The sequence below is a fragment of the Capra hircus genome, unplaced genomic scaffold (assembly GCF_001704415.2).
Source record: "Capra hircus breed San Clemente unplaced genomic scaffold, ASM170441v1, whole genome shotgun sequence".
Classification (NCBI taxonomy): Eukaryota; Metazoa; Chordata; class Mammalia; order Artiodactyla; family Bovidae; genus Capra; species Capra hircus.
In genome coordinates, this window is record NW_017189740.1 from 608,215 (window position 1) to 621,504 (window position 13,290).

Below are 13,290 nucleotides of genomic sequence, written 5' to 3' on the forward strand. Positions count from 1 at the left end.
CAAAACCTTTGCTATATGGCTTTGAGTCTGTCCTATACTTGTGCAACTCAGGACTAGTGTGAAATTTTGTGTGAAATCATACTGTACTTGTCAAAGCCTTTGCACATGCTGCCTTGGGTCTGTCCTAGGGGCATGTTGTTGTTGTTCAGTTGCTAAGTCCTGTCCAACTGTTTGCAACTCCATGGACTGCAGCATGCCAGGCTTCCCTGTCCTTTACCATCTCCCAGAGTTTGCTTAAATTCATACCCATTGAGTCAGTTATGCTATCCAATCATCTCATCCTCTGTTGCCCGCTTCTCCTGCTGTCAACCTTTTGCAACATCAGGGTGGGAATTTTTCCAATGAGTTCACTCTTCCTGTCAGGTGGCCAAAATATTGGAACTTTAGCTTCAGCATCAGGCCTTCCAATGAACATTCAGGATTCATTTCCTTTGTTCTTAAGGGTAAACATACGTTTTTTTGAGGGAAGAATTATTGGATCTTCTTGTTTAACCCTCTGTACTTTGGGATTCCCCATACTCTCTGGTCTGCAGTTGCCTTTTCCCCTGATTCTCTGGTAGGACAGATTTTTTTTGTCAAGAGTTTTGCCTGTTTGTGCCACTAGCCCACTATGCAGCTTTGCCTTTGAGGCAGAACTACAAGAGAAAAGAAGAAGAGAGAAAAACACTGGGAATGTATTTCCCTGTGGGTTACTTCTCCAAGTTTTGGTTCCTGTCCATAAACCACCTGTTCTTTTTTACTTTTTAGAGTGCTTAGGTAGTTGCTTTTATATTTTATCCAGAAATTTTATGTATAATCAGTGGCAAAGAAAGGCTGCAATGCTGTTACTCCACTATGCCAAAAACCAGTTTAACTTTGTTTGAATTTTTGTTTTTCACCCTCTTTTTCTTACTGCCTTGTGCTTGTATAATATTGTACTTCCAATTTCTCCTTTTGTACAAAGAAATATTTTAGTTTCTTTACTCCACCTCTTCTTTTCAGACCAGAACTCTGGCTTCAATATTGCATACATTTTGTATTTATTTCTGTTACATGACATGTTGATCTTTTATCTGAAACAATTATATCTTTTATGTTTTATGTCTCATTATTGTGTTTTTATTACCTGTGCCATCCTATCTGGAAGTTCCAAACAATAAGAATGACAGTATAAGTCCCTCTGGTAGCCTCTTTTAATTGATTATGGCCAATGTTTTTAGTGTTAGAATAATAACAAAATCGATTCCATTTTTTTACAGATAAAGAAACTAAGGTATAGTTAACTTGAGGTTGGACCAGGATTAACCCAGATTTCCAGATTCCAATACCAATGTTTTTACCATTTATTAATTTTATGCATAAGGTCAAAATCAGTAGGCCCTGGAAAAATATCAGAGTGTCCTTGTAACATTTTAGAATATTTCAGCTGTTTTAAAAATTCGATTGCTTTCCCTGTGGCTTTCAGCTTGTTCTGGCTTAAGGATGTGCCTCTAGTGTGGAGAACACATTGTGTAGTCATTCTCCAACTTATTTCTTGGTCATTTTTTGGGCACTGCTTCTGCTTCCCTCTCTAAATTCCTCATAATTTTGCCCCAAGGAAATCCTACTGGCTCTTGGGAGTGGCCTCTATTTTCAGCAAAGGGTTATGAACCACTGAATAGGCTTCTATCTGATGGTTTTATTTGTTCCATACATGTTACAGAAGAGAGGACCAGTGGCAAAAGCAAGAAATAAGCACCAATGTAGTAAAGAAAGGGGTGGGAAAGAAATAATTAATATCCAGGGTTTGGCCCATGTAAAGAAAATACTCAAATGGTATTTTGACTTTTCTCAAAACTGTTTGCAGTGCTTCTAGTGGCATTAATATGGGTCTTATGGAAGGACATTCCTGCAGTGTCTTTGCCCTCCAACCTCCCTTGTGATAGGGTTCTTGTTATTCAGTCCCTAAGTCATGTCCGACACATTGCAACCCCATGGACTGCAGCATACCAGGCTTCCCTGTCCCTCAATGTCTCCCAGAGTTTGCTCAAATTCATGTCCATTGAGTGAGTGATGCTATCTAACCATCTCATCCTCTGCCACTCTCTTCTCTTTTTGCCTTCAGTCTTTCCCAGCATCAGGGTCTTTTCCAGTGAGTCAGCTCTCTGCCTCAGGTGGCCAAAGTATTGGAGCTTCAGCTTCAGCATCAATCTTTCTGATGAATATTCATGGTTGATTTCCTTTAGGATTGACTGGTTTTATATTTTTGCAGTCCAAGGGACTCTCAAGAGTCTTCCCCATCACCACAACTTGAAAGCATCAATTCCTGGCACTCGGCCTTCTTTATGGTTCAGCTCTCACATACATACATGACTCCTGGAAAAACCATGGCTTTGACTAGACAGACCTTTGTTGGCAAAGCGATGTCTCTGCTTTTTTGATACACTATCTAGGTTTGTCATGGTTTTCTTTTCAAGGAGCAAGTGTCTTTTAATTTCATGGCTGCAGTCACCATTTGCAATGATTTTGGAGCCCAAGGAAATAAATAAATCTGTCAGTGTTTCCACTTTTCCCCCTTCTATTTGCCCTAAAATGATGGGGCTGGATGCCATGAAGGCAATACTTGGATTTGTAGCTCCAGAGAAAATAAGAACAGTTGTGTGTTCTATATTACCTTTGTGAGCATCAAGATTCTAGCAATAGTAGAGTTAATGAGAACCCACAGTTGTTAAGTTGGTAGTGATTGTGGTCTCTTTTAAATCTTGTGGTATTTCTTACTGATGTTTTGCTATAAACATGTGTTGCATGCAGCTAGCTATTAAGAGTTCCTGTACATTCCAAGTGTCAGACACTAGATGGAGTAGCATAAACGTAGTGCTAGACCTCTAGCCTACCAAATGTCAAAAGTTATGAGCTGTGCCCAAACACTCTGCAAAAGGGGTATTACTCAACTGCAGAGCTTAGATTAGAGCTTAGGATCTCTAACACAGACTTTTGTTATAACCATCTGTTTATGATTCCTCTGAAGAGGTTATCAGTGATTAATGCTGTTGGGAGAGGGGTGTGTCACTGAATACTTACAGTATCTCTGTCCCCAAGGATCATCAAAAAGAAATGAAAAGGCCATTAACAGAACAGAGCACTCCAACTCTCAGATCTCTGAGAGCCTATCCATAAGTCACTGTAGCCCACTCCCTAAATCCATGTTGCTAGCAGACCCGCTAGTCACATGGGAACTCATTTCTAGTAGGTTAGTCTCTTCTTACAGTGAAAAGCATGCGCAACAAGAAGCAATTATTCTCTAAAATTTCCAGTGATACGGAAGTAAGAATACAGAAAAGTCAGGGCTTTGTTCTTTCAGTCAACGTCCCAGTCCTTAAAACCTCACTGTTCTCAGAAAGACTGTTACTGGGAAGAATTGAAAAGTCCATCATAGCTTATAATGAAATAAAGGGGGTATGTTTGGCTTTTGTTCATATTGTTCATTTTATAATCCTGTCTCTAATAGAGTTGTGACAGTTTCATCATAAAACATATTTTAGAGTGCCAGTTAAAAAAAAAATTAGACCCAAGCCAGAAGAAAGTGAATGGGGAAAATGAGGGTGCTTAAAATCACGACATGGAAAGGAATAAAAAGATCAGACTTAGGGATAGCATGATCAATTTTTTTCAATCTCTGAAAGTTTTAAGTCTCAAAAGAACTGGAAGCAGACTTCATTGAATGGATCCAAAGGGCAGTACTAAGACAAATGTTTATGTGTGTGCTGGAGTGGAGAAGCTAGAGTTGGGGAACCTACTCTGGTTTGTGCTCAAAGAAGAAAATTCATAGCTTATTGGGGATCTATTTTAATTCAAACAAGGAAATACAGTTTATTGTGAGATGACAGTGGGTAAAGAATCACCTGCAATGCAGGAGACTCAGGAGATATGGGTTCAATCTCTGGGTCAGGAAGATACCCTGGAAGAGGAAATGTCAACCCACTCCAGTATTCTTGCCTGGGAAATCACACAGACAGAGGAGTCTACTGGGTTACATTCCATGGGGTCTCAAAGAGGCAGACACAACTGAGTGACTAAGCACACAGCACACACATGAGCCTCATAGTTAACATAAACATAGTGATCACTTGCTATTTGGCTTATCTTTACTCTTTCAGATCAAAAGCAAGTTGGAATGACATTAGGAACTGGTTGATAAGTTCCCCACCAATGGGAGTCCTGCTGAGGGCTAAAGGCATGTGTGTTTATATAAATATAAATTTCAAGTTTATATTTTACTTCCAGTTTATTTTATTGGAATTTTACTTCCAATACCACAGTAAATTTGCAAAAGGAAAAGATAATTCTGTTCACCTTTAGTTTCAGAAGGTAATATTTGAAGGAAATTAGATCTTCAAAGTAATTTAAAAAGGGCCAAGGAACATAGAAAATATTTGTTTAAAAATAAGAAAGAATTCCACTCATCTCCCAATTAAATAATTTCTTACATTTGAAAAATGAGAAGGCTGTCAACAGGGGCTAGACTATGAATTGCAGCCCTCACCAATTTTAGTCTAATTCACTGGTCTTTTCATTTAATTAAATCAAATAGCAAACTTCTAATTATTCCTTCACACAGAGAAGCTGGAGTGGTGGGTGGATACTCTTTTCTTTGTCTGGAATTGAAGACCTTAGACTTCTGGGTGAGTTCTGTGTCCACCTGGCCTTATGGGTGGCTCATGTGGCCTCGCCTCTGGAATAGTATTAAGCTGTAGCAACAGCTAACATATAGTGAGCACTGGATTTGTTCTAAATACTGGCCTCAATACTGTCTCCTTAAATCCTCAGAGCAATTCTGAAATATGTGGTATCATTATCCTAATTTTCCAGACGAAGAAACTGGCATAAAAAAGTTAAGTGACACAAAGCACACAAAGAGTAAGTGATAGAACCTATTTCAGATCCAGTTAGTGATGCTTTTAATCACTGTACAATACTTCTGCAGGGTACTTCTGTGTGTTGTCACATATACTGCTCCAAAGCACCTGGATTTCCTAGTCAAAAGATGGGATTTAGTAACTGGGGCTTTGTAGTCCGTGTATGGGACACTGGAGAAATGTCAAATATCCATGTGTTTACCCAGTCTTAGAGTAGAGGGCTAGAGATCTAAGGATGGTAATATAAATTCAGAGCCCTCTGTCACTTGTGTTACCATGATACAAATGACAATCCCTATCTTCATACCCTACTGCTTGAGAGATTTCTGGCTTCTTTGGTGACAAGAGCATTACTTCTCTTTTTCTTTTAGAATTTTTCTCTTGCTTTGTCTTTCTTTAGTGCTGTTAGCTCTTGCTATCTCTTGCTGTCTAACTGTTTTAATTTCCTCTTCTCACTCTTGTCATTCATCCTTTCTATTCTGCTTTTCCCTCTAATCAGATTCTAATTACCTTCCTCTCTCCCCTCTCTTTTTCTTTCTTTCTTTCTCTCCCCTTCTTTACCTCCCCTTCATTTAGTATCACTTCCCCTAATTCTCTTATCTACCAGATTCTTTCAAAATGGGACAGAAATAGAGAAAGAATGAATTTGTGTCCACTGTACTAGACCAAACTTCCCAAGTCTTTCCCTGCTTCCAAGTCAGAGAAAATTCTGAAGCTTGGCTGAGACCTAATTCATTGGGAAAGCAGCCTCTTCTTAGCAATCAGTGGGTGGGAAGGCGATTACCAGTAACGGGGGGAATTGATGTTAGGTTGATGCTCATCAGTTGCCATGGAAAGCAGTAGATGGGTGCACCCCTCACTGCCACTGTGATAAATCATCATAGTGGAGATAGTTCTGATCTTAAGATTAGATCAGTCACTAACTGGGGCCAGAAGTGAGTAGGCATTTACTTATCAGCCTCTGTGACTAAGAGGGAAGGTCAGTCATGGGAGTGGGCTGTAGGTGAAGCAGAGACTGGTCCAGCAGGGAAATGTACAGAGAGCAAGAGAGCAGCCATCTTGGGTGTCCTGATCATACTGACCTATAGGCAGCAGAATAAACTTGCCTTTTGCTACCATTGGACACTTTTAGTCACATGCTTTTTGCCCTGTCAGAGTTCCTAGTCAGAGCAGAGAGAAAATTCAAATGTGTTTGGTAACAAACCTCTTATACAAGAGAAAAGCCAAAAGGAAAAAAAGATCTTAAGGCATTCAGAAAGTCAGGTACAGATCCAGAATGTAAGCCTTCCTATCCTAGCCCAAGACTCTTCTTTTCTACCTACAGTGACTCCACTGTCCTCTTGGAACTAAAGCAGTCTCCTGACTTTATCACTACGAATATTCTTCTCCTTTTTCTTTTGTGAGATTCCTTGGTGGCTCAGATGGTAAAGCGTCTGCCTGCAATGCAGGAGACATGGGTTCAATCCCTGGGTCGGGAAGATTCCCTGGAGAAGGAAATGGCAACCCACTCCAGTACTCATGCCTGGAAAATTCCATGGATGGAGAAGCCTGATGGGCTACAGTCCATGGGGTCACAAAGAGTTGGACACGACTGAGCAACTTCACTTTCTTTTCTTTTATAGTATGGGTGCCTGTTTTTAATCTGCATAACTATCTTATGTGCTAAGTTGCTTCAAATGTGTCCAACTCTTTGTGACCCTATGGACTGTATCCCACCAGGCTCCTCTGTCCATGGGTCTTCCCAGGCAAGAATACTGGTGTCAGTTGCCATGCCCTACTCCAGGGGATCTCCCCAACCCAGGGATCAAACCAGCATCTTATATCTCCTGCATTGACAGGCAGATTCTTTACCACTGAGCCACCTGGGAAGCCCACTTTTACAATTAAATTGGTTTAGAAAGTTGTTCTGTGTCTATGTCCTGCCTGGAATACTAGATTCAACTGTAATTGTGATCTCTCCCATTAATTAATTGTGTTTTATGTACTTTGGGGTAGGCAATGTTTCTACAGCCAGTGAATGTGGCAGTGTATCTGAAGGGACAAATCTTTAGGGGGTATGTTCTGAGTTCTGAAGTACTGTCTCTTGTCCTTGAAGCACAGAAATAGGGGGAAGACTGTGCTCTAGATGAAAGCCCAAATACTTAAAATACAACTCTAGTTTGAGACATGTTATTTGCTGAATAAGCTTGGAAGTAAATTGTGTGTTTTGGTGAATTGACTATATCTTTGATGATTATTAAATGATACTCAGTCTCTTTTGAAAATGGAATGTTTGTAGATGTGTGCAGTGGCCTTGAGTATACTATGTGCCTGTATAGGGGAACAAAGTATTAAGCCTAAGGGATGGCTCTGGAAAATGGTAAGTCAACAAGATATAAAGTGCATCTGGGCTAGGACCCAGGACTGGATGGATATAGTAAACATGCTATAAATGGAGTTGCTTAGTCCATTACCTTTCCATGAGGTAGAAGAAACAGTGTAATATACAGCACAGGGACTGTAACCAATATTTTATAATAACTTTAAATGGAATATATTCTATAAAATATTGAAATGCAACATTGTACCCTTAAGACGAACATAATATTTTAAATCAACTATAGTTCAATTAAAAAAGGAAATATAAATTTTAAAATTTAGAAAATAGTGTCATTGACTGCAGTAACCAACCTGATTATCAAGTCCTATGTGGGCTTTATGTGTATTAGCTATGCTACTCACATGCGCTGCTGGGGTCAGGTATGCTGGGCTGGAGGGAACTTCAGGTGGCTCAGACAGTAAAGAACCCGCCTGCAATGTGGGAGACCTGAGTACATTCCCTCAATCGGGAAGATCCCCTGGAAAAGGAAATGGCAACCCACTGCAAGATCCTTGCCTGGAGAATCCCATGGACAGAGGAGCTTGGTGGGCTACAGTCCATGTGGTTGCAAAGAGTCGAACACGACTGAGTGACTAACACTTTCACTTTCATGCTGGCCTGGAGTGAGCCTTGCTTGAGTTAACTGTAATGATGAGGTGTTTGGTAGGGTCTCATTGACTTTGCGAAGCTGAAGAAGGCTACCCTGTGCTCTGTTTGAGGTATGTTGGAGTGGGTTGGCTGCAGTGGGGTAAATGGGGCTGACAGAAGGAGGAAAAGGGAAACTTAGCAGTGCAGTCATTTCACTTCTCTGAGTATCATTTTCCAACTTAGCAAATATATATGTGATAAGATTCATCCATTAATACCAAAAATGTTCAGTAAGCACTTTCTGAGTAACAGGCTGCTTTTCTATCTACTGAGTACAGAGAGGTAACAAAACAGGAACACTGCCCTTTAGGAGCTCTTGGGTTTTGTGGGAAGGCAGACAAGTAAACAGACAGTTAAAATGGAAAAATCCAAAGTATATCAGGGGCTACCAGTCATCTGCAAATCTCAGTCACTTAACCCCACAGAAGTTTACTTCTCACTGATGCAAAATCTGTTGTAGATCCAGGCAACTTTCCAGGGTGCTTGTCCTTCAAGTTCTGAGTCATCATTCCAGGCCGTTTCAGTCTTATAGTAGCTCCATAGAAACATATGTTTCCATGATTACCATGGCAGGGAGTGTCTTGCATTGGACATTAATTGTTCCAAAGGAAGGGATATATATTTCTTCTTCCTATAACCAAAACCAGTCACACGTCCCCTCCCTACTTTAAGTGGGCTGGGAAGTGGCAGTACAATCATCCTATGTCCTGAACATCTGTAACCTACCACAGGTAAGGATAATCCCAGTGTGACATCCCAGCATGTGTGAATGTTGGAGATCTCGAAGGGCTTTGGAGTTTGGGAATTCTGCTGTTACTCTCAATGGTATCTAAACGGATGGACTTTGTTCCTATACTGAACACATTTTCTGTGAAGAGATAGTACAAATGAGAGTTTTTTGAGGGGTTTTCCTATGATTTTACCAAATATCCTTTCTTAGAAGTATTAAGTTCGCTATCTTTTGCAGAACAGCACTGGACTCTATGTGAGTTAAGGCAACAGGCTTTCCTAACACTCTGCTTTTCTACTTTCTTTCAACCAGATGCTGTGACTGAAGTTAAGACTGACATCTATGTGACCAGTTTTGGCCCTGTGTCAGACACTGACATGGTAAGTATGGTTTCTGCAAAGGTAAAAGTGAAAGACTACGCAACAGGTCAAAGTAAACAAATTGGGTTTTTCCTGTGGCAGGACCTTGGAGCTATATTCTGAGGAGAAGTCTTGTCTCATGAATTTCCTACCCTCACTGTCCTACATTTAACTAAATGCATCTTTTGCCCTGCTCTCCCCGCCTATTCACATAACAAGCATATACCGCCTGCCCGCTCCCCCCAATCAGGAGTACCATTCCATTCTTTCTGCAACGTGTAGAAAATTTCAAAATTCAGCTTGGCTCCCTATTCTCAATTAAACTTTCTCTGACTCTCACCCTTTATATTTGGTCCGCCACACACAAATTAGCACAAATAGGTCATATGAGAAGGACAGGTTGTGGAGGACTCTCAGTCTAGCAACTGGTGGTGTCATTTAAGAAGTCCACTCCTTGCAAACAAGCATTCACTGGGGAAGTGGACAGACCACAGCGATGCAAACCATTTGGGGGAAGAGTCAAACCTACTTCTAGACACTGGTTTTTCTATAGATGTGAGTAGGTGTAAGGAGGAGGAGAGCTTCAGATCAGATTCAAAGAATAAGGCAGGGCATAGCAGAACTGGGCTTCCCAGGTGACTCAGTGGTAAAGAATCCACCTTCCAGTGGGAATGCAGGTTTGATCCATGAGTCAGGAAAATCCCCTGGAGAAGGAAATGGCAACCCACTCCAGTCTTCTTGCCTGGAGAATCCCATGAACAGAGGAGCCTTGTGGACTGCAGTCCTTGGGGTTGCAAAGAGTCGGACACGACTGAGTAACTAAACGATGACTATAGCAGAACTAGCAAGGGGATGATTCATGAGCCATCTACGAGGACTTCCCCTACTCCTACCTTTGTCCCTTGCTGCCAAAGTAAAGAATGCAGTGGAGAGTTCACACATGAGACCCTGTCATAATGGAGGACCTGATAAATACCTACTTCAGATTCTGAATATTAGATTTTTAAAAGATTATCATGATGCGTGACAAAGAAGCTATTATCTGCTCAGAATGTCTGAAGTTATTAGATGTTCCATAAAGTTTTGTTGAATGAGTGACTTTGGGTTGAAAATTAAAGTCTTAAAATCAGAAAAAAATATGTTCAAAAATATGAAATGTCCCTGCTCACTATATAGATATTTTTCTTTATCTTCAATGGGACTACTACTTAGCAGGGTCAAAGCTTATTTAGATCTTTTAGGAAAACACAAACAGTTGTGTAGTGTCATGATAGTTTTTCCTACAGGTAATGCAGAGCCATTATTTTAGAATGATTCATCTGGCAGTCTGTACAGGGTGAACTACAAGGGGGAAAAGACTGGGAGCTGAGAAGTGGTTTAGGCATGTCTTTCCCTGGGTCTTCCTTCAATCAGGCAAGGTGTAGGAGTCAACTGGAGAAACAAGCTAGTTCTCAGGAGAGGAAGTCATAAGTGGTTGTGAGACCAGCCAGGGGGATAACCAAATTCTTCAGGTAGGTGCAGCTCTCTTTTTTATTCCTGGGAATTAGTGATTGATTAATATTTTCATAAGAAAGGAACTGTAGCTACTGTTTGAACACACACACACACATACTCACTTTCCCTTATGAATCTACATCCATAAATACATTGAGGCAAAATAAGAAAGTATATGGAGAATTAAAAAAAAAAAACAGCTTATACGCCACCCTAGGCACTCCACAGACACACACATACAAACAGATACCCAAATTCTGAGATACTACAGAAATATTCACATATCCCCTGCCCAAACCAGCTTGTCTCCCTGCTCTTTTCCCACCCAAGCAGGCACACATAGGTATGCGTAGACTCTGGAGACACTTCAAACAATCCAGACGTTTTATCTTCTGAAGTTTCATCTTCCACTTGTTTGTCCCCCGCACTGACCCATGATTAAGTAGAGATAACAGAATGGTCCTTTCCTGATAGAGCAACCTTTGGACAAATACATTTCAGGTTATTTTTAGCTGAACTTCCATCCTATCACAAGGCAGAATAGCTATGATCAATCTGGCTGGGAAACAAATTTCTGGTGTTTTAAAAATTTTCTTCCTGTACTACTTAATAGACTGTGTCAATTGTGGCAGGATCAGGGATGGCTTCACAAGAAACATCAGATAGTCGTGTGACTTTAGCAATTAATTGAATCAAGAAAGCAAGCTCCCCTGAGCCCACAGACCACTTGGAAAAGTAAATGAAAATTAGGGCTGGCTAGCTGGGTTCTTGACTTTCTTCCACTCAAACAGGGAGCTTTGGTGCCTAATAATTGTCTAAGGAGATAGAGAGTCTTTTGTTCACAAAGGGGGAAAGTTGTGGTGGTAGTTTGAGCACTGAACCAGCACCAGCCATAGCCCTTTGTAGCCATTGTGCTCTTTGGTCAAACACTGACCCCCACAAACATTGATCCTGAGTTTGACAGCTCAATGAAGAGTCATGTCTGTTTCGTCACTCTCAGTACCACCAATGCCTAACTTGGTGTTCGTCAGTTGGCAGACTCTCAACTATTTGTTAAATTTAAGAATGAATGAGATAAAACAAATTAAATTTGAGGGGAAAATAATGACTGTGTTCCTCCACTTGGATGAAAGTTCTTCAAAGGCAGAACACATGTCAAATACATTTTTTTTAATTTATTTTTTTATTTTAATTTTTTTGAAGTAAAGACTTCCCTAGAATTTTATTTTTAAATAGAGGAAAACAAACCTAACCCCAACATATAAATACTATTAAAAGACAATCATTTATGTTTATGTCTAATTTCTTTTCTTAATTTATTTATTTTAATTGGAGGCTAATTACTTTACAATATTGTGGTGGTTTTTGCCATACATTGACATGAATTAGCCATAGGTGTAAGTGTTTTCCCCATCCTGAACCCCTCTCCCACCTCTCTCCCCATCCCATCCCTCAGGGTCATCCCAGTGCACTAGCCCTGAGCATCCTGTCTGATATATTGAACTTGGACTGGCGATCTGTTTCACATATGATAATATACATGTTTCAATGCCATTCTCCCAAATCATTCCACCCTCCACCTCTCCTACAGAGTCCAAAAGACGGTTCTATACATCTGTGTCTCTTTTGCTGTCTTGCATATAGGGTTATCATTACTATCTTTCTAAATTCCATATATATGCATTAGTATACTGTATTGGTGTTTGTCTTTCTGGCTTACTTCACTCTGTATAATAGGTTCCAGGTCCATCCACCTCATTAGAACTGATTCAAATGTATTCTTTTTAATGGCTGAGTAATACTCCATTGTGTATATGAACCACAGCTTTCTTATCCATTCATCCCTGATGGACATCTAGGTTGCTTCCATGTCCTGGCTATTATAAACAGCGCTGTGATGAACATTGGGGTACAGTGTCTCTTTCAATTTTGGGTTCCTCGGTGTGTATGCCCAGCAGTGGGATTGCTGGGTCATATGGCAGTTCTATTTCCAGTTTTTTAAGGAATCTCCACACTGTTCTCCATAGTGGCTGTACTAGTTTGCATTCCCACCAACAGTGTAAGAGCGTTTCCTTTTCTCCACACCGTCTCCACCATTTATTGCTTGTAGACTTTTGGATAGCAGCCATTCTGACTGGTGTGAGATAGTACCTCATTGTGGTTTTGATTTGCATTTCTCTGATAATGAGTGATGTTGAGCATCTTTTCATGTGTTTGTTAGCCATCTGTATGACTTCTTTGGAGAAATGTCTGTTTAGTTCTTAGGCCCAGTTTTTGATTGGGTCATTTATTTTTCTGGAATTGAGCTGCAGGAGCTGCTTGTATATCAAATACATTTCCATCTCTTGCACCTATCACAGAACCTGACACAAGTCCTCTGTGTTTGCTGAGATGATATGAAATATTAGTAGCAGGGCACAAGTTTTGATAACTTCTCCATCTGTGAAAATAAGGCGCTACGATGAAAGAAAATTATACAGAGATGAAAATTGAAGAATGGTAGATGTTTCTTTCTTTTTTTTGGTAGATGTTTCTAATGGGAAAGTCTGGGAAAGAAAGAAATAATGCAGAGTACAAGACAGAATTTGGCAGCTGGTTACAATGGGAACTTTACAAGCATTATGAATAAAAACATGTATTAACCATTTATAGCAAATGGAGCTGGATAATCACACAATACTTAGTTTTTCAGCAGTAATATTAATCCTATGTTGATAGTCTCCCAGAAAAGAAACAGAACAAAGGATATAATATCAGTTTGAATGAACTGAAGTCATGTGACTATGATTTTCTATGTTTAGGATATTGTAGACCATTTTCTCAGTC

At 40.2% G+C, this 13,290-nt stretch overlaps 1 protein-coding gene across 1 annotated transcript in view; it reads left to right on the forward strand.

The window, feature by feature from the left end:
- Positions 1–13,290, forward strand: part of LOC108633300 — a 229,102-nt gene that overhangs the window by 110,342 nt on the left and 105,470 nt on the right. The window contains exon 4 of the mRNA XM_018044709.1: positions 8,924–8,991. Coding sequence (XP_017900198.1) covers positions 8,924–8,991 — 68 coding nt within the window. The remainder of the gene's footprint in view (positions 1–8,923; positions 8,992–13,290) is intronic.